At 46.6% G+C, this 20,999-nt stretch overlaps 7 protein-coding genes across 7 annotated transcripts; 5 read left to right on the plus strand and 2 right to left on the minus strand.

The window, feature by feature from the left end:
- Positions 1-379: 379 nt before the first annotated feature.
- BHQ10_000715 (uncharacterized protein) lies at positions 380-2,169 on the plus strand (the record flags this gene model as incomplete). The annotated part of the gene is made up of 7 exons (XM_040879814.1): positions 380-821; positions 874-952; positions 1,001-1,208; positions 1,257-1,391; positions 1,451-1,664; positions 1,713-2,018; positions 2,081-2,169. The coding sequence occupies 7 exons, from the start codon at positions 380-382 to the stop codon at positions 2,167-2,169; spliced, it is 1,473 nt and encodes a 490-aa protein (XP_040729220.1).
- Positions 2,170-3,873: 1,704 nt separating this feature from the next.
- Positions 3,874-6,114, minus strand: BHQ10_000716 (uncharacterized protein; the record flags this gene model as incomplete). The annotated part of the gene is made up of 1 exon (XM_040879825.1): positions 3,874-6,114. The coding sequence occupies one exon, from the start codon at positions 6,112-6,114 to the stop codon at positions 3,874-3,876; it is 2,241 nt and encodes a 746-aa protein (XP_040729221.1).
- A 385-nt stretch (positions 6,115-6,499) lies between these two features.
- BHQ10_000717 (uncharacterized protein) lies at positions 6,500-9,011 on the plus strand (the record flags this gene model as incomplete). The annotated part of the gene is made up of 3 exons (XM_040879836.1): positions 6,500-7,085; positions 7,148-7,962; positions 8,718-9,011. The coding sequence occupies 3 exons, from the start codon at positions 6,500-6,502 to the stop codon at positions 9,009-9,011; spliced, it is 1,695 nt and encodes a 564-aa protein (XP_040729222.1).
- A 2,374-nt stretch (positions 9,012-11,385) lies between these two features.
- On the plus strand, positions 11,386-12,437 carry BHQ10_000718 (uncharacterized protein; the record flags this gene model as incomplete). Its single annotated transcript, XM_040879847.1, has 3 exons — positions 11,386-11,434; positions 11,493-12,247; positions 12,297-12,437. 3 exons carry the CDS (start codon positions 11,386-11,388, stop codon positions 12,435-12,437), a joined length of 945 nt encoding a protein of 314 aa, XP_040729223.1.
- A 1,268-nt stretch (positions 12,438-13,705) lies between these two features.
- BHQ10_000719 (uncharacterized protein) lies at positions 13,706-17,191 on the plus strand (the record flags this gene model as incomplete). The annotated part of the gene is made up of 5 exons (XM_040879858.1): positions 13,706-13,758; positions 13,829-14,101; positions 14,150-14,606; positions 14,654-15,412; positions 16,304-17,191. 5 exons carry the CDS (start codon positions 13,706-13,708, stop codon positions 17,189-17,191), a joined length of 2,430 nt encoding a protein of 809 aa, XP_040729224.1.
- A 167-nt stretch (positions 17,192-17,358) lies between these two features.
- Positions 17,359-18,287, minus strand: BHQ10_000720 (uncharacterized protein; the record flags this gene model as incomplete). The annotated part of the gene is made up of 3 exons (XM_040879870.1): positions 17,359-17,587; positions 17,633-18,172; positions 18,229-18,287. The coding sequence occupies 3 exons, from the start codon at positions 18,285-18,287 to the stop codon at positions 17,359-17,361; spliced, it is 828 nt and encodes a 275-aa protein (XP_040729225.1).
- A 619-nt stretch (positions 18,288-18,906) lies between these two features.
- BHQ10_000721 (uncharacterized protein) lies at positions 18,907-20,586 on the plus strand (the record flags this gene model as incomplete). The annotated part of the gene is made up of 5 exons (XM_040879881.1): positions 18,907-19,339; positions 19,402-19,658; positions 19,714-19,766; positions 19,815-20,504; positions 20,556-20,586. The coding sequence occupies 5 exons, from the start codon at positions 18,907-18,909 to the stop codon at positions 20,584-20,586; spliced, it is 1,464 nt and encodes a 487-aa protein (XP_040729226.1).
- Positions 20,587-20,999: the final 413 nt, after the last annotated feature.

Genomic DNA, 20,999 nt, shown 5'->3' on the forward strand with positions numbered 1-20,999 from the left:
TGTACCCTAAACCGTGAGCGGCTCAGCCCGTAAGCTCGTCATTAGCCCTAAAATGATGCACGGCCAATTCTTCAGTCTTCTATCAATCTAAAGTGATTTTCGGCTGATAGCTTATGCATAAGTGAACGGCAAATTGTTCAGATGCTTATATTTTTATTTATCGGACAGAAGTGCCTGAATATAGCGTAGATGTTGCCATCTGTCGAGGAGATTGACAATCGATTTATTCCATCAATCACAGCATAGGTTTAGATACTCAGAGATATAGCTACATGTAAGCTATCAAATATATAAAGATACTTTTGCCAAAAGAAACATGTTGGAATGTGAGAAGATACCAAGTACTCCAGCCTCTACCCTCCAGACCCCTCTCCAGAAGATGAGACTGTCAGCCCTACTTTCGGCGGCTGCCATCTGGCATGCCACAACAGCCCAACTCATCGGTCCAGTAGGCCCAACAACAGATCTCAGTGACAAGAACATTGAATGCAACATCCTAAACTATGGCGCCAAAGCAGATAACAAAACGGACATCTCCACAGCTCTGGAAGATACATTCACTGATTGCGTCTTGAAGAATCCCGGCAGTCGTCTGATAGTCCCCGAAGGTGACTACCTCATCAATAGATCGGTTGTACTCAGCAATGCCACAAATTGGGCTTTGCAATTGGATGGATTGATCACGGCTGCATATGGTGGTAATTGGACTGTGGATCGTGAGTTGATACTTCAGGGCTTTGCGGGCGTGCAAGTCCTCAATTCTACAATTAATGGGGAGGGAGATAACAAGTTTTTGTTAGATGTATTGGTCATCGTCAATGGTAAGTTGAAACACCGCAAGGTTGACGCTGTTTGTTGAACTGACCATTATAGCTGTGGATTTTGAATTTTACTCCTCCAATGGTCTGGGTGCTTTCCAGGGTCAGGGATACATCTACAGAAATCTTAATAAGTGAGAATGACCGAGATGAACATTGCTATATCAACTAATAGTCTTTAGCACCGACCGTCCACGTCTTGTCCGCTTGGTCTCGCCAACAAATGCATCAGTACATGACTTGATTCTTGTCGACAGTCCCAAGTTCCATATTGTGCTGGACTTTGCTGTGAACGTTGAGGCTTACCACATCACTGTTCGAGGTGCCAACCTAGGAAGTTATGATGGTATTGATGCAATAGGCACAAATTATTGGATCCACGACAATGAGGTATGACTTTCTTCTCATGATAAGTTGAACCACAGTTAACACCTTCAGGTCACCAATCGCGACGAGTGTGTTTCAGTGAAGAGTCCTTCTCATCATGCTTTAGTCGAGAACCTGGTCTGTAACCAGGCTGGATCTGGCATATCTATTGGCAGTCTGAATGTTTCTGCTGAGATATCTAACATTGTATGTAACGTACTCTAGAACGACATAACCCTAACTTTCATGCTCACTTGAATGTACAGGAAGCACGAAACATTAGCATCATCCAAGGCAACAACATCGCCTTCATCAAAACATATCCTGGAGGATCTGGCTATGTGACCAATGTCACTTTCGAGAATTTCCGTTCCCTTGGTAGTCTCTATGGGCTCGACATCAATCAGTACTGGCAAAATACTTTTACGCCAGACACCGGCGCTGTTACACTAAGTAACCTCCTTTTCAAAAATTTCTCCGGTAAGTCGCTTCGATTGCTGGAGAAGATCATTTAATTGACCCCAACAGGCTCCGTCGCGAATGGCGCTCTTCGTCCCCCTCTTTACCTGATCGCCAACGACTTAACATTTGCAACAAACGTAACCGTAGAAGACTTCTCCATCTGGACCGAAACGGGAACACAAGTGTTGAACCGTATTAGTAACATTTTCGGTCACGGCGATAACAGCTATGGCACTAATGATGGAATTCCATCTTTGAGTGCCGGGAAGGCTCCTTATACTTATACCAGTACTTATACCATTACCGCATCGCCAACGAGTTGGCAAGCACCTTCGACTCCAACATGGGCTGTTGCAAGCACGGGCTACGGCAGTAAGTTTTTCTTTTCTTTTCTTGGGAGACTATATTCAGTGCTGATTTATTACTGCGCATAGCTGCGTCCCCGATTCCCGTGTATACGCCGGCTCCTCTTTGGAGACCTGGTGGAGTCGACTATGACTTGCACTACTGGGGAAGTTTTTAATATCAACACAATATTGAGATACAAAGCAATATGTTCAGAATTTATTGTTGGTAAAAGCATGTGATATGATGTCAGAACTAGTCCAACCAAAGACGTGTGCATTCTTCTTGATCTTTTGTTGGAAGCTTTAGCTAGCAGTGGTAGCCATACGGTGTATATAGCCGTGAAATACGATATGATCCCAACACTCACAAGCAATATAAATGACTACCTTTCTGATTTTAATCTACATAGACATGAGCTGAAATCTACTACCTTTATGTGATGTTTAATGTGACACGCTAGCATTTACTGACAGGAACGACAGACTGGACGTCATTAGCAGTACAGTACATATTCCTCTGATAATCCGATCTCAGTCATGTCTTCCTACTCGGCATATTGAAACTGGTGCCTGGGTAGCCCAGCACAAATTTGATTATCAATCCTTGTACTGATCAAGTGGTTTATAATGGTTGGAAATTTCACCTATCAAAGGCATTGCGCGGCAGTTTCCAAGCAGTTATCGGCTTATTCTTCGTCGACAGGCGTTGTTGCAATACATATACGAAGGAATTTCTCATATGTATGATATGCTTCAATAACTCTACTAGATTTTTGGCTTCGAATAAACAGCAAAGTGCATTTATCAAGTTTACATGTAGACAGATGTATAAATAGTGAACTACTCATTTTTTCCTTAATATACAATTAGACTGCCGTATATAGTTTATTTTGCGATAAGATCATAGCTTGAGTAATTCTCTTTACATCATTCAAAAAGTCTGGCCGTAGAAAAAATATATTATCGACCGAAGCTGAGAAAAGACTCTAATACGCTGATTCCCAGGTGACGTTGGACAGATTCGCATCCCCAGCAGACGTTTGGCGTTGCTCGCTTTAGTGGTATACTGATAAGCCTGATCGTGGTAGTTCAAAGTCTTAGAATATGCTCTGTGCCTTCGCAACAAACTTTTCATTTACTCTAATTTATATGTTCTTAGGGTATAGCTCCAGTTGGCAGATGCGGGCCCAGGTCTTATAGTAACCTCTAGAGCTTCAGAAGAACTTCTGCAGCTTCAAATCCAAAATAGTTTCCCGGGAAAAAAAATGATACGCGTCAAGGCTCGACACATTGACACCAGGAAGCTCAACGTCTCCATAAACTAAATTATAACACCAAAGGTATGTCTTCGGCCGGCTCACATCATATCTTCTGTTGAAAATAGTCTTACTGACGGATTGAGAGAGATTTACATATCTATTATGCTAGCTTCTCATGTGATGGTAGTCTAAATAACGCCTTAGACACACCCTATATGTCCTTCATATCTAACTTTTCGCATAACTTTAAAAGCAAACATTACCTTTGGCTAGGTGGGATTATTGTCCGTGAGCTAGAAACAACGGTGCTCATGGTAAACCATGTGAGAATAGCCAATAGAAGCAAGAAGGTAAAGAGCAGATACAGTTTCTCTATAGACGCACAGCTCAGGATTTCAGCATCCTAGGATGCCGAAACCCCGATCCTGCCTGTGCAGCCACAACCTACCAAGGAATGAACTATCAGTACATAGAAGTATTCGTAGATATTTATGCCCTAAAACACCAAGCGTATAGGGCTGCTATGTGCTGTTCAGTATTTCCTGTTGACTTCGTAGTCATATTTCTCATTTCGAAAGAAAATCAAAAAGAAGGCTGTATAGCTGCATGAACTCTTCTAGCTTACATACTGATTTCTTTTCCTTTTTTCTTCATCTTTTCCTCCGCTACACGCCTTTTCTTATTTGCGAGTTCTCTAGCCGAGGTTGTACGGATTGGAAATGTTCTTTCAGACGACGATGAGCTGACCGAGGTCGTACGTTTGCGTTTTAGAGGCTTAATTAGCTTCCAAGCCTCGCGGATACGAACCCACTCCTCTTCTGAATAGAGGCGATATGCAAGCTGAAGCACACCATCCGAGTATTCAAATCTTGGTCTTGTCTTCGTGGGTGATTTTGTAAATCCATTGATATCCTCAGCATTCATCTTCTCTATGTCGACAATTTGGTCTCTCAGCTTCCAATGACCAAATGAGATGTCATCGCTATGCATTATAGGGACGAAAAAGCGGGTTTGGATAGATTGGTTGTCTGTTGAGTCCACCGGCTGTTCTCTGACTATTGGATCATCCCGACGGCCATGTGAGGATGCGAACCGATCGATTAAGCCGATTATACCAAAAGTTTCATTCATCTCGCCAAGTGGGTCTTCTGAGTCTTCCTGGGGTTCATTTATCTGCTCAAGGGGCAGTAGGCGGGTAATGATGGCTGGAATTGGGATTGTACGAGAAACGCCTTCCGCGAAMCCTGCCACTAGGTGTGTCATTGGCAAATCCATGGCTACTTTGACCATTTTTTCCAATGCCCATCTTCGATTTCCTATAATTTCTTTGCAGAAATTGAAGATCCTCATTACAGTTTCCTTGTCGGAGTACTGAGGCCGTTCTGGATGTAGAATATCGAGAAAAGATGTAATAGATGGACGGTAGTGCATGTCTAGCGTATATAGGCCGAATTTACTATTAGAGTAGACGTCAAGAATTTCATCGATAACCCCGAAATATATTGCGAGATTCATGCCATGTACCAGACGTAGCGCTAAGAGCCGGGCATTGCGGGCAAAGTCGGATTCGGAAACTGGATTACTCAGTAGAGGTGGCCACTCCGAGCTGGCAGGGCTTCTGATTAACACAGAAAGAATCTGTTCTGTTGGATAATAGCGGTTCAAAGTCTTCTGGGCGGCATCATCGACCAGCTTTATCACCTCAGAGTGCTTGTGAGTCGGATAATAGCAGTTCAAAGTCTGCTGGGCGGCATCATCGACCAGCTTTATCACCTCAGAGTGCTTGTGAGTCGGATAATAGCGGTTCAAAGTCTGCTGGGCGGCATCATCGACCAGCTTTATCACCTCAGAGTGCTTGTGAGTCCCCGTCACCTTCAGGATAGCAAATAGCTGTTCTAGATACCTCCATTCTGGGCCTATTAAAATCATCTTGTGCTGGTTGAAGTGTTTCTCAATCCAAGTCGCGAGCTCGTATTGGCTACTCGCCATGGCATTTTCAACTTCAGCGCGTTTATTGATACGCTGAGCGGTGCTGGCTTCGAGTTGCCGTAATGCGACCTCGCCTGTCAAAACAATGCCATTGATCAGATCCAAGATACGTTTTTCGTCTTCTGATACTTCCCCATCCTGAGAGTCAAGTGGCTTATAGATCATATCGTGCTCGATCTCAGACCATGCGTGCATAATCAGCGTGCCCACCTGTATCTCAACAACAATATCTTCCCAGGCAACTTTTCGATCCTCGTTGATATGTTCGTATCGTAGTTTTACTACAAAATGGGTTGCTTTGTAACCCGTAAAAGTCCGCACTGATCGTTGAAGTGCCCTGTCATCAACGGTATCCTGCGTGCTCCTCCCAGGGTTATTGAGCGACTCAAGGCGTTCTTCCAGGCTCCCAACACACCTTTGAGATCCATGACCCTTTGGTATTTCCCGGTCAACATGAAATTGTTCTTCAATGATACCTGCGACCTTCTCAATGTCACCTGGAAAATAGAGTGAAATTCGAACGCCACCAAAGTCATGCAAAGCGGAAAACATTTCATCTGGACCTTTAAAAGGCTCAATTTCTTCGCCAGACTCTGTTTCATGGGCATAACCGTCCCGTCGGCGATCTCGCGATTCTTTAAGATCACGCATCCGCCTTCGTACACGTTCACGATTTCTTCGACTTATACTCCCTTTTGCGGACTCCCAGGACTTGATCCGTGATGTTATCGGAGGGTGGCGGATGTTTGATGCACTGAGGGCTTTAGAGCATCTGTTTTGGACTTCTTGAGTATAATTGGCCACCGTTTCTTCTCTGAGGCGAAAAAGTTTAAGGAACGGCTCCCAGTTGTCAATTTCTTCAGCATAATCCATGATTTGCGATATGCTGGATTGGATCCTATGCGTAAGAAGGATAATATTGCGTGTCTAGGTGCTTCTACTTCTGAGTGCCGTATCCGATGTCAGAGGAGGTTTGTGGGCAGGAAAGAATTTGTCAGTATCGCTTTGACAGCAAGGCTGAGTTCGTTGGGTCATTTTTCGTCTAGCAGTGGCTTAGAAGGATCGATAGGCCACCGATGCGCGAGAAAAAGCAACACCCCTGTCGAACTACTGCAATCCTGACCTGGCATGTTCCACGAAAATTTAGCCTTCGACTAGCAAGGCTGTGAAGGCCGCCCATGCAAACTATTCAAATTTTATTTTTCAGCCACCAAACGAAATGAAAACATTTCTTTATGCTTGATATCATCCAAAGAGTATGGGGTCATCTTACAGTGACTATGTGACAACTATATCTCGTCAGAGGCCGAGTCTAAAAAAACTCTCGGACTTTCTTCGTCACCAACCCCGATCTGCTTGCAACAGCCTTATCAGCTACGTCGAGATTGAGACAACAGGTGGTGCAGGGCCGCCTCAAGAAATCAGCACAAGTAAACTCGTGGCCCGAATTACTTCTGGACTGAAGAAGAGCATGGTACTAGTTGTGGAAGATATCCATGCTGATGATATAGAGTCTCTTGGTTCATGTCTGGATATCGATCCACTCTTCTTTTGTGGTCACATCGCATCTTCGTACGGAGATATTGAGAAAGATCCCTTACCACCGCTATTGTCGCTACCGCCGTCTCGGCTGGTTTCTGGGGCATTTATCAACATTCATCATCAAAAGGTGCTTGACTTGGGCGACGAGGTCACCTTGGGCCATGTGCCTTATGATCTCGTATTGTTAGCAAACGTCACTCGAAGTGTTCGACGCCTGCCTGCCCTGTCTAGTAGATCGATTGGTATTCTCCGAGCATGCACCTCGTTGATAAAAATAGACCTTCCTGGGGGCCACTGGATATGTATGTGATGATGGCATACATCGTTCTCACGCACACGATTTTTCAACTAACGATCAGCCCAGCATTGATATTAATCGACCCTACCTCTGACATTGTGGTGCATCCAACACGCACTGCCCCTCGCAGACTTGTCGGGCCAAAACTTCCTCAAATTCCCCGTCGAATCGCAATCGAAACGATCTCCCAAACACCGACGTATGTCCAATATCAGGCCACGGATACAGCAAGCCAAAAATTTCAAGCAACCAACTCGCGCGAGGAGCTTCTAAGATTCTTCCACACATCGCCCCCTGGATGGAGAATGGGAAACCATAGCATATTGTGTCTAACTTACTATCCAATTCAAACAATTATACAGGAGTGGATAGTCTATGCTTTGCTGATGGGACGTTATGTCAAGTACTACGAGTATTCTTCCCAGACTGCCCATTCGCGTTTAGAGCGTTTCGAGAAAGATGATATATTAGATCTTCACAGATGGCGGCGCCGGAGCCTGCAGAGTCTGCACAAGTTGGATATATTGAAACGTTTTCTCGATCACTGGGTTTTAAAAGAGGAGAATTTAGACCAAGACTTGCTCCAAGCAGCCAACACAACGACACGAGAGGGATTAGTCACTTGGAACCTGCTGAAGGGGGATATCAATTACCTGGAAGAGCAGATTATGCAACATGCTCGTTCTCTCGAGGCGCTAAACCCTATCATCACTGCTCTTGTCCAACTCGTAGATTCCAAGAGGGCGATTTTACAGGCGGAGGATACCCGACGTTTGACGTACATTGCCATTGTGTTCATCCCTATGTCTTTCATCACGGGCATTTTCAGTATGAGTGAGCCATATGGTCCGGGAAGTGATCGCTTCTGGATCTACTGGGTGGTCGCGCTGCCACTTACAGTGTCCATTATAGGGTCTCTGGTCTTAGATCTCAGATTTAGTTACCTTTCGTTGTTCTGGGCACGAATGTTGAAGACCGGGGGAAAGCCTATAGCTCCTTGAAGCGACTGCCTCGTTTGTGCTTTTCCTCTTTGGCCCGTAGTTTCTACCATCCTCTGAAAGTCACAGTAGATAGTTTATTTTGGTCGTTTCATATGCTGTTAGCTCTCACAACTCGAGTTGCATTGGATAGATTTACGAAGTATCTTCTATCTAGATATGGCTAAATAAATTATCCATCCATACCCCCTAATACCCAAAATGGAGTTGCACAACAAAATCTCTAATTGCTTCGTAACCGAGTCTCAATAACGGTCCAATATTCTTTACCAATAAGATGTGAGTTGATGCCTCTTTTCTTGTTCTTATGTTCGTTGGAGTCTAAAAGGGCTACGGATTTCCCGATCAGGCCCGAGTGCCTTTAATGCACCACCAACCGCACTGCGACCAAGATATCACGTCAAACACCCCCTATGGCCATCCAATCCTTATGAATCTGGATTTCGTAGAGTTCATATGCATGAAATATTTGTTGAAATTTGTAAAATGGGTCTTTGGGGCCAAGCGGTTCGGTGAATGATCGGTCATTGCGCATGGCAATTTCTGGCATGACACCCGCTTCAAACGGGGTCAATTTCTGTCCTGTAGAGCGTATCCTACCAAGCGTGGACAAGTCTTTGAATCGGACAGACTTGTAGCCTGCTACATACCGGGTCATGACTCATGCCGACGAGGATCTTCTTGATCGGATCAAGAGGAGCCGTGAATGCTTGAGCGCCTGTCTAGTTGAGGCGATCCTTGATCCCGACGACGATGGTGATGTACGGGAGTTTTGGTTCGGCCAGTATACGAACGGCTTTCGTCAATTCGTGCCTAGGGTTAACAGCGTTAGCGTTGATGGCTTTGACGATGACGATGATGACGATGGGAGTGTCGACAGTCTTGAGCCCGAAATGCTGGATGATGGGTTTGACAATGTATTCAATGATTAAAACAACGTTGAAAACGTCGAATGTATCGACAACGCGGAATACTTTGCAAGCCTTGAATGCGATACAGTAGCAACCTCCGATTGAAGAGCTAATCCACTATAAGCAAAATTCCAATGATTGTGGTAGCTTTGATAAGGGGGAATCTAAGGAAATACGATCTATTTGATTACTTCAATAAACACTGCTATCCGACTTTTCAAGCTATATCCTCCTGTCGAGTACGAATTTGGCTTTCCACGAGGGTCTCCCCCATGGTTCGGTTTTCATTCACTCTTGCAAGGGTCCTATTTATCCTTGCATCCCACTACCATTATTGATTGATTCATGTTTACAATCGCAAAGATCTCATTCGAACTTTTGCTACTACCACGTATCTACTCCACCATGTCTGACTTTTATTCCACTGGCCAGAAACTGGATAAAAATCTTGTTGGATCGGTCTCGAGCCTTCTGCACATAGCTGATGTTCCGCATCTTCTGTGGGGAATTGTTTATTGACCATCTACGGGGTCCCTACAATCGTTGCCTTAATATTCCTCTCAAAATCTGGACAAGATTGATCTCAATCTTGGGTTTTTCTTTTAGCACGCCTGACACTTATTAAAATGCTTTCTCTGCTCTCTCAAAGGCCAGCTTCTATCTATGCACGCTAAAATCAGATTGCTACCTTTCGAACACTCCGTAGAGTCCGTCACCCACCAGACATCATACCAGCTACCAGCTCTCCATATCGTCATTTCAGAAGTCGGACGTGCTTGAGGAATTTCGTGATTATGAAGTTGATCTAAAAGATGACAGCGCAGAGACTATGCGTCCGTCCGATGATCGACTACCATGGGCCATTCTAGGCCGCGGTCGAGGACGTTTCACCTCCGAGCTTAGCTCTGTCCGTATCCCTTGCTCTGTGAAGTTCTGCGAACCATCATTTTTCCAATGTGTCGAGATCATGGCAGTAGACGTAGGAGCTATTGGATGGCGATTCCGACCTACATCTAGGAATATGTTGATGATTGTGGTAATTCCAAGAAGATAACCAGCTGTTTATCGCGCCATTAAAAATGCAGATGCAAATGTGTTTGTTCTTTTGAATGAGCTTTGGCGTCATTTGAGAGAGAAACATATACTTCCAAGTCCTTGGATTTAATAAATAGAAACATATCTCAATCCAAACATGCCTTCAGAAACCAGTCGCTCTGATCCGACAATTTTTCGAAAAACCTGCAACTTGCGTATCGAATAGGTAGTGTCTGAGACTCGTTATTCATAGATAAAAATATCGAAAAATGAGTACGACTGCGGTATTCCCAGGGTAGACATCTGGAGTTTCCGAAATGCAAACCCTAATCCGAATGGCACCTTACAAGGACACTGAGCACACAACACGTACATCGGTACTACACAACAAACACAGCCTCAAGTGATGTCACTCGTTTGTTACAATCCTTATCGCTTCTCACCCGAAAACCGGTGTACGTGCTATCGCGTAACCAAGACCCAGTCCCCTTTCCAACGAAATGATATCATGGCTGACTGTATCAGCCCCTCGGTGAGTCTTATCAGTCTAAATTTTTCCAAGGAGAGGAGGGGTAATCTAGTCTGTCAGTGCCGCGCCCATAACCGACTAAAAGTATGCACCAATCGGGGCATCGGCTTCGATTCTCCAGACTACCCCTCTGGGTCCCTGACTCCTGAGCCCCAGTATTTGACGAACGATCGGATCAACCAGATTGAGGAACCAGATGGATGCAAGACGATCGAATGGCAAATTCGGCTTTCTTCTTCTTTTCGCTGCCGAGCATTGATGTTCAAGTTTGGAGTATTGGCACGCAGATACGTAGGCCCGAATATACTCACATTCCGACGGGACGTACACAGCGGTGAAACGGTGAAACCTCAGCCGGAAAGATACCTAAAAAAAAATGATGTAAATCTGCAGAATCGCAAATTCTAGGCCTTTTATCTAGACAGAGGTACGCCAGCACGTGCGGTTACAATACTCAGCTAGCGCTCAAACCACAGACAGCGACGTAAAAAAAAGTCGACTAGAGAGGAAGAGAAAAAAAAAAGACCCACGCGGAAATACTCACGATGCCCCCTACGTCATGAAAAGCCCACTCTCCACCAATCTAGATTGTATCTGACATCAATTCAATCGAGACTGTTCCAAAGAAACTTGCAAAAAACAGGGTTTGCTGGAATAACATAGAATGGAAAGAAAGATAGGGATAATGAAGTGATTGAGATATAAAGTGTCTGTTATTTCCGACGCAACTACCAAAGGGTAGATTAAGCTCTCTACTTAGATCAAAAACCGGTTTCTACGAGCCCTAACCCTATCAACCCTACCAACCCTAATAACAACACATACTGCAAAATGGTTGCCGACAAGAATAATGTGCGGAGAAAGGTCGTCTGTTTCTCAGGTCAGTGTATTCGCCTTGTTCACTCACATCATAAAAAAAGCTAATGCAGTGTTTGTAGACTTCGACGGCACAATCTTTATGCAAGACACCGGCCATGTCCTCTTCGACAAGTACGGCTGCGGCGCCGAACGCCGCCAAGTCCTCGACGAACAAATCAAGACCGGCGAGCGCTCCTTCCGCGACGTCTCAGAGGAGATGTGGGCCTCCTTAAACGTGCCATTCGAGAATGGCTTTGACGTTCTCGCCGACACGCTGGAAATCGACCCCGACTTCAGAGAGTTTCACACCTTTTGCGCACAGAATGATATTCCATTCAATGTTATCAGTGCGGGACTCAAGCCTGTGTTGAGGAAGGTGCTGGATACTTTCTTGGGAGAGGAGGATTCGGCGAGGATTGAGATTGTGGCGAACGAGGCTTCTATTAACGAAGATGGATCGGAGTGGAAACCCATCTGGCGCCATGATAGTGAGGTCGGACATGACAAGGCTTTGAGTGTCAACGAGGCTCGAATCCAGGCCCGCGACAACTGCGGTGAAGATGAGGTTCCCTTGATCGTGTTTATTGGTGACGGTGTCTCCGATCTACCGGCCGCTCGTGAGGCAGACGTCCTATTTGCGCGCAAGGGTTTGAGGTTGGAAGAGTACTGCCAGGAGCACAATATCCCCTATATCCCGTTTGACACCTTTGCCGATATCAAGCGTGAGATTGAGAAGATTCTTGCAGAGGACCAGGCCAAGACTGGCGGTCATGGAAAACCACTGCGCTTCAACCCGAGAGCGAACATGTGGCGACGAGTGTCGAGCAAACAAGCTGTACGTTCTCCTTTCTCGTATTCTCTCTTCACATTGCTAATGAACATAGGTTCCTCGCTTCGTTGCTATGACACCTTCAAAAGAAGAGCGCATGTTCCTCTGGCCAGAGACATTTTCCGAGCTGAAGGCTGGTCAACCAGATGCAGCAGCCTTGAAAACGCCTGGTGTGACTACCAGTGCCGTGGCATAAATATTTTATCTTGTTTTTGATACATCACGATTCATTATGAATATTGCAAAAGACTGGCGTTTTGGAATCACATCGGGTGATATGGGACGGATCTCAATTGTTTCGCATACTACTTACTATTGCCCCATTTTGGTAGATCAATCAATCTTGATTCATCATAGTCAATCCGATGTAACATATAAAACCGGAGTTCAATATCAGCAGGACGAGTCCGAGATGATCATCGAACACCGGACGACGGACGATTTCAGCCCAATGCGTAGCGTATGCAATATTGATCACATCCCTGCCACAAGGTGCCGAACACCCGGCTTGAACAGGGCTCGCGCTTCAATCTGCCGAACTTGACGTCTAAACACCCGCTCTGATTGGATACATAGCACTGATTCAGTGGACGGCCAGAGCCGTTTACCGACTTTCTAGCTGCTAGCTGCCTAGCGCGGTGACCTAAAAGGCCCTAGACAATGTGCCTGGTGGGGTTGCTCGTTTGTTGACTTTGATTTAATAGGTTCGAGGTTTAAAGGAGTCATCCACTTGACCATAATAGTATTGTTCAAACACGAGAAATTGTCCGGAAATAACGTGGCCAAAAGCCGATTCTTCAGCGTATTCCTTGTTGAAGAAGCCATCAAAGAGGGAGTTCTAAGTTGTGGATTGTGGAGAGATTTGGGCTCCTCCACATCAACAATCAAGTTTTCGTGGGGAGAGGGGAAACCGAACAATGAACGAGTCAGAACCGGCCACCGCTATTTGGATCTTATTTTGTTTTGCATATCACGTATTCTAGAAAGTGTAGAAAGCGTCCTTCTATAGGGTATGATTGGTGTAAGAAACCAAGACTGTGTGGCCCTCGGCCGTTAGACTGCGCGCTAAACACTTAAATTAGTTTGAAGCTATCACTGACTCACTGCTCACGGGCCACATTTGAGCGTGAAGTGCGCATTGACGGACGAATTTCGAGGCCCGCTTCATAATAGGGAAGATTTCGGTTGGATTTAGCTTAACTCCAGGGTGCTGCTGGTTGTTCGTGCTAACCCCGGAGGGGTGGCCCCATAAGGACGTCGTAGTGACTATGCTAGTGTCTCAAATCCGTAGATGAACAAATGAATAAATTGATAAACGTGCCCGTGTCCGACTCCGTAAATGAGTAGTTCTCGTTCGCGTAGAAAAGCGCACATCGCAAGGCCCTCTTGAAATGAGTTAATCGATACATTAGGACAATCAACGTTAGCCGTCTTGTTGTGCGATTCTAGCAATTGTTTCTGTCAATGTTATCCGAAAAAAGCAGCTCAGAACCTGTTGCGTTCGGCGAGATGACCGAGTAAGTTGGCTTCTTGACATTCTTACTTCCACCAATATACCGAATCAGGGAACTGATTCTTCGTTTGTAGACGCGCTAGAACACCGACGGAGAGAAGCGAGACAACCAATGTCGCAGAAAGCACAACCTCGGACTATGTGCCGAATAATATGATGGAGGATATAGAGAAATTCGAGATCGCCCAAACGGCCACAAACGATATCAAAGAGAGAGACGAACAGCCTGCAGAAGACCCCAATATAGTGTGGTGGGATGGCGAAGACGATCCTGCTAATCCGTTGAACTGGGCACCACTCAAGAAATGGACCAACATCATGCTCATCTCTGCCATCACATTCATTGTGTCAGTAGCACAGTCCTTCTCCTCTGGATGATTGCTGATATGATCCAGTCCTCTTGCATCGTCTATGTTTGCTCCTGGTGTTAGCCAGGTTGCTTCCGAATTCGGTGAAAGCAACGAAATCCTCGAAGCCCTTGTCGTGTCGATATATGTTATTGGTCTCGCAGTCGGGCCGTTGGTGCAGGCTCCAATGTCTGAAGTATATGGCCGATGGATCGTATATGCAACCTGCAACGTCTTATATGTGGTCTTCACCATCGCCTGTGCCGTGTCAACCAACATTTCGATGCTGATTGTCTTTCGGTTCTTCGCCGGATGTATGGGTTCTGCCCCAGTGACTATCGGTGGAGGTACCATTGCGGATTCATTTCCACCTCATCAGCGTGGACGTGCGCTTTCCATCTACACCCTAGGCCCAGTTGCTGGGCCTGCGATCGGCCCAATTGCCGGTGGCTTTCTGTCCGAGAGCGAAGGCTGGAGATGGATTTTCTGGGTTCTGGCCATTGCAGTAAGAAGAATTCTCCTTTCGTAGGTGCAGCCACTGACATTTCGTAGAGCGGAGTAATTACCGTTGGCCAGATACTCTTCACGCAAGAGACCAGTGCAGTCGTTATTCTCCAGCGCAAAGTCAAAAGACTGCAAAAAGAAACCGGTAACATGAATCTCCGTTCAAAGCTTGACAGACAGATTCCAGGCTCCGAGGTCATCAAACGAGCAATCGTGCGCCCAGCCAAGCTACAAGTTCTGTCTCCGATATCCATTCTCATGTCAGTGGCTACAGCTGTGGTATATGGAAACCTGTACCTGATGCTGACCACCATCACGACGGTTTTTGAATCTACCTATGGTTTCAACACGGGAACATCAGGTCTGGCGTATATTGGGTTAGGCTTGGGCAACATCATCGGTCTGCTCATGTTCTCCTTCACCAGCGACAGATACCTCCAGCAGAAATCCGCCAAGGGCCTTCAATTAAAGCCCGAAGATCGTTTGCCTTTGATGCTTGGGTCCTGTCCAACCATTGCCGCAGGAATGTTCTGGTATGGATGGAGTGCGAAAGCAAAAACTCATTGGATCGTGCCTATTATCGGGTCTGCATTTGTCGGCCTCGGCAACATGTTCTTCTTCATGCCGATGATGGGATACCTGGTTGATGCATACACCATCTACGCTGCCTCGGCTCTGGCGGCAAACACGGTCCTCCGTTCCATCGGAGGTGGACTTCTCCCTCTCGCGGGGCAGAGCATGTATGCCGCGTTGGGATATGGTTGGGGTAATTCGCTGCTGGGATTTATCCTCATTGGCTTCACGCCGGTCATTTTGATTATTTATCGATATGGAGAGTACATCCGTACAAAATGGCCGCTCAACTTGGATTAGTCGATCCATTCGAATGATCTTGATCATGCTCGCCTTCCCAGTACCAAGGTGATTGGTTTATCTTGCTGGGTTGATATTGACGTGCGATGATCGGTATCCGACAGAGCTGTAGCTCTTGGCATGGTAGCGAGTGAAAAATTTCGACATTGCATCAAAGGAATATAGAATGGCGTTATGTATATAGACTGGGAAAATAGAAAATTCTCGGGATAGAGATGTTTTTTGAACGGATGCAATTGAGGTTGTTGTTGAAGGAAATAGAAAGTGACAGATCTGGAAGAGGCGATCCACCAGACCCACCTGAAGCTCCTGCCCAAAGCCAATCTTAAAAAGTTTAGCTCTTTCCTAAGATCAATCACCTTGAATCAACTTCATCTCCAACTTATCTTTAAAATCTCGGTTTCTACCGCACTGTCCACGTATATATACATAACATAGTCGTGCCATGGCGGATCTCCATACCCTATCGTCATGCCCAATTGAAGAGATCCATCTTCCCTCCGACCTGGAAGAAAGGACAAACAGACAATTCGATGAAATGGTCCGCAAAGGTCGCATTTTCTATGATCATCAAACGAAACCAGGCGAAGTGTGTATAGACGATGGTTTTCTGGTGAGTTTTCCACGGATTGTGGGCGATGGTGTATAATATCCCTCTATTTGCTTTTTCTATGCTCCTTTAGCCCTGCTCACCGCAATTTCATCATTGATACGTGCTTTGCATAAGTTTGTTGATTATTTTGGATACTACGCGAGTCACTTTCGAAACTATAAAGATTCGACTGTTTATTGCACGTCTTACATTATTAGTACTGACAGGCCTAGCTTGAATATCGCATCGTGTCAATACTCAAGGGAAAGCCTATTCTTGCGCCAGATGACCCAGGGCGCAGTAATACGCCTACTCCAGAAAGCACTCGCGCATCCACACCAGTAGTGACGTCTTCAGCATCGTCACTATCAGCCCCAACGATATCAGCACCGACACAGTCGCCTTCACCACGACCAGCTGTCAAAGGCCCTTTCGTCAACCCCAAACCAGATGAAGTTGTTTACGAAGATGTTGGCTCAAAACACCGGCTAATGCTCAACAAATTCTGCCTGTATCGACCTATGCTTGTACTGCCGACAAAAGAATTTGCGCTCCAGTCCGACGATCTAGATGCATCCGATATCACAGCAGCATGGGCAATCCTGCATTCTTACCACACCTTTGAGCCAATAGTTATATACAACCGAGGCGTCAACGGTGGCTCGTCACAGGGTCACAAGCATCTACAGCTTTTCCCCGTTCCACCGTTGGCTCCGTTCTATGGCAAAGCGGACAACCTGTGGCCAGCAAAAGCCACGTCCTCGACAGAGGTATCTGATAGGATACCCCATGTACCCTTTAAACATTACGTATTGCGCATATCGCCGCAAACATCCGCAAAAGCGGTTGTCGATATGTATCTTCGTCTGCTTCAACTGACGCGAAAAGCACATGTTGAGGCAGGATACGATGCAGATGGCGACTATAATGTGACTATGACCCGAGACTGGATTGCGGTGATACCCCGAACGACAGCGGGGCCGTCAGACGGGCCATTTGGTACCAGTACAGTGGGCATGCTAGGCATTCCAGCTATCAGAGATGAGCGTGATCGAGAAAAGTGGAGGAAACTGGGAGATGCCAAATTTCTGGCGAAGCTGGGAATTCCGCAGGTAAACTAATACTTTGGCGCTGTATATATTTCTGCAATTTGAGACTAGACTTTCCAGAGTGGAGTTGAATATAGACTTGGATATATCATGATGGATTGGATAGTTCTATGTTAATTTATTTTCCGAGGTTCTGTGGAGCAGGAGTAGCTGGGCCTTCGGGGGTGACATATGCCTGCTTAAATATTAGCTAGAGTCTCATATTCGAGTAAGTGAAGACCTGCCTTGGTCATTCCTCCATCAACCACAAAGTCAGTGCCATTGACAAAGCTTGCCTCATCACTGGCAAGGAAGACAACAGCATTCGCCTGCTCAATGGCTTCTCCGAACCGGCCCGTAGGGAAATGGACTTCACGACGATGGCGTTTCGCCTGGTCATCACCAAGCCAATCTTGCAAAAGAGGTGTGCTATACCAGTTAGCATTTGCCAGAAACTACCAAAAAGGGACATACTTCAATGGCGCAGGGCAGAGCGCATTGAACCTAAACCCCTCTCTCGCATGCACAATCGCCAATTCCCTCGTCATCGCTAACACCGCACCTTTGCTCGCGGTATACGCAAGCTGCGGTGTCGCACTACCGACCAGGGCCACAACGCTCGCTGTATTAATAATACTGCCCTTCGTCTTCTTGTGGCGCCTCAGACTCAATACCGTATGTTTACAACCATACCACACACCCTTCACATTAATGTTGTGCGTCAAATCCCAGATCTTGTCCGGCGTGTCCACTGCATCGGCATCGTCGGCGTGCATGATTCCCGCGTTGTTGAATATCACGTCCGTACCACCCCAGCTGTCCTGCGACTCGATCATGGCTTGCACGTCGGATTCCTTGGAGACGTCGCATTTGATGGTTTCGACGCGCGCGGAGTCTGGGACGAGAGATTTCACTTTTTTGAGGGCTGCGGCGAGGGCGGGCTCGGAGATGTCGGCCATAAGCACGGAGGCGCCTTCACGAGCAAACAGGATTGTTGTTTCGAGGCCGATGCCACTGTATTCGTCAGATTGGCTTGCGTAGTGTAGAATAGAAGGGGGGAGAAAGATTACCCAGCAGCACCGGTGATGATGGCATTTTTGCCTTGGAGACGGCCTCGTGGAGCTGTCATATTGATTTGTGTAGCTGTTGGTATGTCTTTCGAGTTTGTACAACAAGATCATGAAAAGACTGCTGGAAGTGAGAGTATTTATGCTGTGTGATGGCGGGGCAGTCGTGGTCGTGCTGTAGGGGATCTGCTACTGTGGAGACGTCGATTCTCTTATCTGATCTATCGGACTGTTGAGCCCGTCGCTTATCGAACTCTCTGTACAGTACAGTCACACGCGGTGTCCGTGTCAGACCGACCCTCATTCGGACTGCTGTGTCCGATTATGCTCTATCCCAGCAAATAATTGAATACAATCCTAGTAAAGAGCAAGGTGCTCGTTCGCAGTTCGACACCTCATGAATCAGGCCGCGTACTCCTACCTAGTCCGCACTAGCGGCACGCGATAAGCAGGGATTCATCCTTGCCAGCTCCCACCGACGTAACTGGGCCGACTGATAACCACCAGCCACCACCAGCTTCCTCCTACAACTATCACTCTCACTAACTCAGTCGGTATCGTTCGATATTGACCACGATATGAGCAGCTGACCTCTTTCCGCATTTATCTCCCATCTTCCTTCTTCCCTGTCCGTCCTACACCTGCCCACGATCCTGCGACCAAAGGAACGGAAACGTGACCATGTCCCCACCAAGCGAGGAAGCAATCACCGCCGAAAACATAGCGACTCTCCTGGCACACGACACAAAAGTAAAACTCGCCGGCGTCGATGCTGACGGCATCCTACGCGGCAAACTCGTCGCCAAAAAGAAATTCCTCTCCATTGCGCAAGATGGCTTCGGATTCTGTTCTGTCATTTTCGGCTGGGATATGCATGACCGCACTTATTTCAAAGAGCTGAGTATCAGCAACAAGGAAAATGGGTACAGGGATTTATTGGCCATTCCAGACCTCCAGTCTTTTCGAAGGATTCCGTGGGAGGACAATGTGCCGTTCTTTCTCGTGAGCTTTTTTGATCCGGAGACCAAGGCGCCGATTAGTGCTTGTCCGAGGAATTTGTTGCAAACGTCGGTGGATAAGTTGGCCAAGTTGGATTATAAGGCCATGGCTGGAGGTATCTCTCTCTTTTTATTTTTGGTTATGATGCGTTTTATTTGGGTGAAGCTAAGTGATCAGCTGAATATGAATTCTATCAATTCCGCGTTCCACACGATGCATCGAGCAGCGAGCGAAATTCGTCGGCGACAGCTTCGTTTTTGAAAAAAAACCCCGTCGAATCGCTACCTCCGCTCACGGAAGGCATGTTTGGATACAGCATTACGAGACCGGTGCACAATCAGGACTACTATTACGGAATTTTTGATGCGTGCGAGAAGTTCCGTTGTGACATTGAAGGATGGCATACAGAGAGCGGACCGGGTGTGTTTGAGGCTGTGGGTATCTCTCGAGTTGATCTGGGGGAATCATATCCTGACTGTTCACGTTCAGGCATTGCAATTTGGTGAAATCAAGGAAATGGCCGACCGGGCTGGGTTGTTCAAGTATGTTTTACCTGGGCCATCATGAGTGATTTTGAGCTGACGTTACAGATACGTCGTCAAATCCATCGGCAGCAAACACGGAATAACGCCCGCTTTTATGGCTAAACCGCGTGAAGGCCTACCAGGTAACAGTGGCCATATGCATATTTCTATTGCGACCAAGGATGGCAAGAATCTGTTTGCGCGTGAGACGGTCGATCCGTCACCGCCGTACCCAGACGTTGCCCATTTATCAGACATAGGAAGGCACTTCCTTGCAGGTCTTCTCGAAGGTCTGCCAGATATTATGCCTATATTAGCACCCACGATCAACTCCTACAAACGGTTAGTCGAAAACTTCTGGGCTCCGGTTACTGTATCCTGGGGTCTCGAACACCGTGCAGCCTCCATTCGGTTGATCGCTCCACCCACCGCCAGCGCCAAAGCAACACGCTTCGAAGTTCGCGTCCCCGGCGCAGACACTAATCCACACTACGTCCTCGCGGCAATCCTAGCGACGGGTTGGCGAGGAGTGGAGAAGAAACTCGAAATCTCCTTGCCGCCACTAGGCAAAGGCGAAGATACAGGAAGTGCTAGCGATAAGGGAGCTCGGTTGGCCAAGTCACTCAAAGAAGCGAATGAGATTTTCCGGAGACCGGACAGTGTTGCGCGTGAAGTGTTTGGAGATGAATTTGTGGATCATTTTAGTGGGACGCGGGAGCATGAGATTGTGCTCTGGGAGGAGGCTGTTACAGATTGGTTCGTCTAACCTCCGTTGTGACTATCGTGAATGTGGCTAACTTTGAGTAGGGAGGTTCGGCGGTATATAGAGACAGTGTAATGTTGCGCGCTTACGGGTGGACTTCGTTATCCGGCTATGTTTATCGTATACTTACGGCCTTGTTGCAGCGTACAATGATATGAATATACCAATGCATTGTCTTCATGACTGTCGAAAACATGTATGAGTTAATCCACCGCATTGAACGCAAGTACAATGTTTTAGTACATCGGTTACAGCAATTGTCATAGTCCTAGATTCTGGCCGATATCAAGCCGACAAATATCGGCATGTGCGGGACGGTTCCGCCCTCCATCCGTCCACCCTTCTAGACTGCGTAGACTGCGTAGTAGACTGAGCTGGCCGCTTGCCCGTGGGCCAATAAACCAACGATTGACTGACTCCTAGCTAAATCCAGCTTCTCGCCATGTGAAAGTATTTCGCCAGACTAGGGTAGCGAAACACGTGAATCA

This window comes from Talaromyces amestolkiae (genome assembly GCF_001896365.1).
Source record: "Talaromyces amestolkiae strain CIB chromosome Unknown scaffold1.1, whole genome shotgun sequence".
Lineage (NCBI taxonomy): Eukaryota > Fungi > Ascomycota > Eurotiomycetes > Eurotiales > Trichocomaceae > Talaromyces > Talaromyces amestolkiae.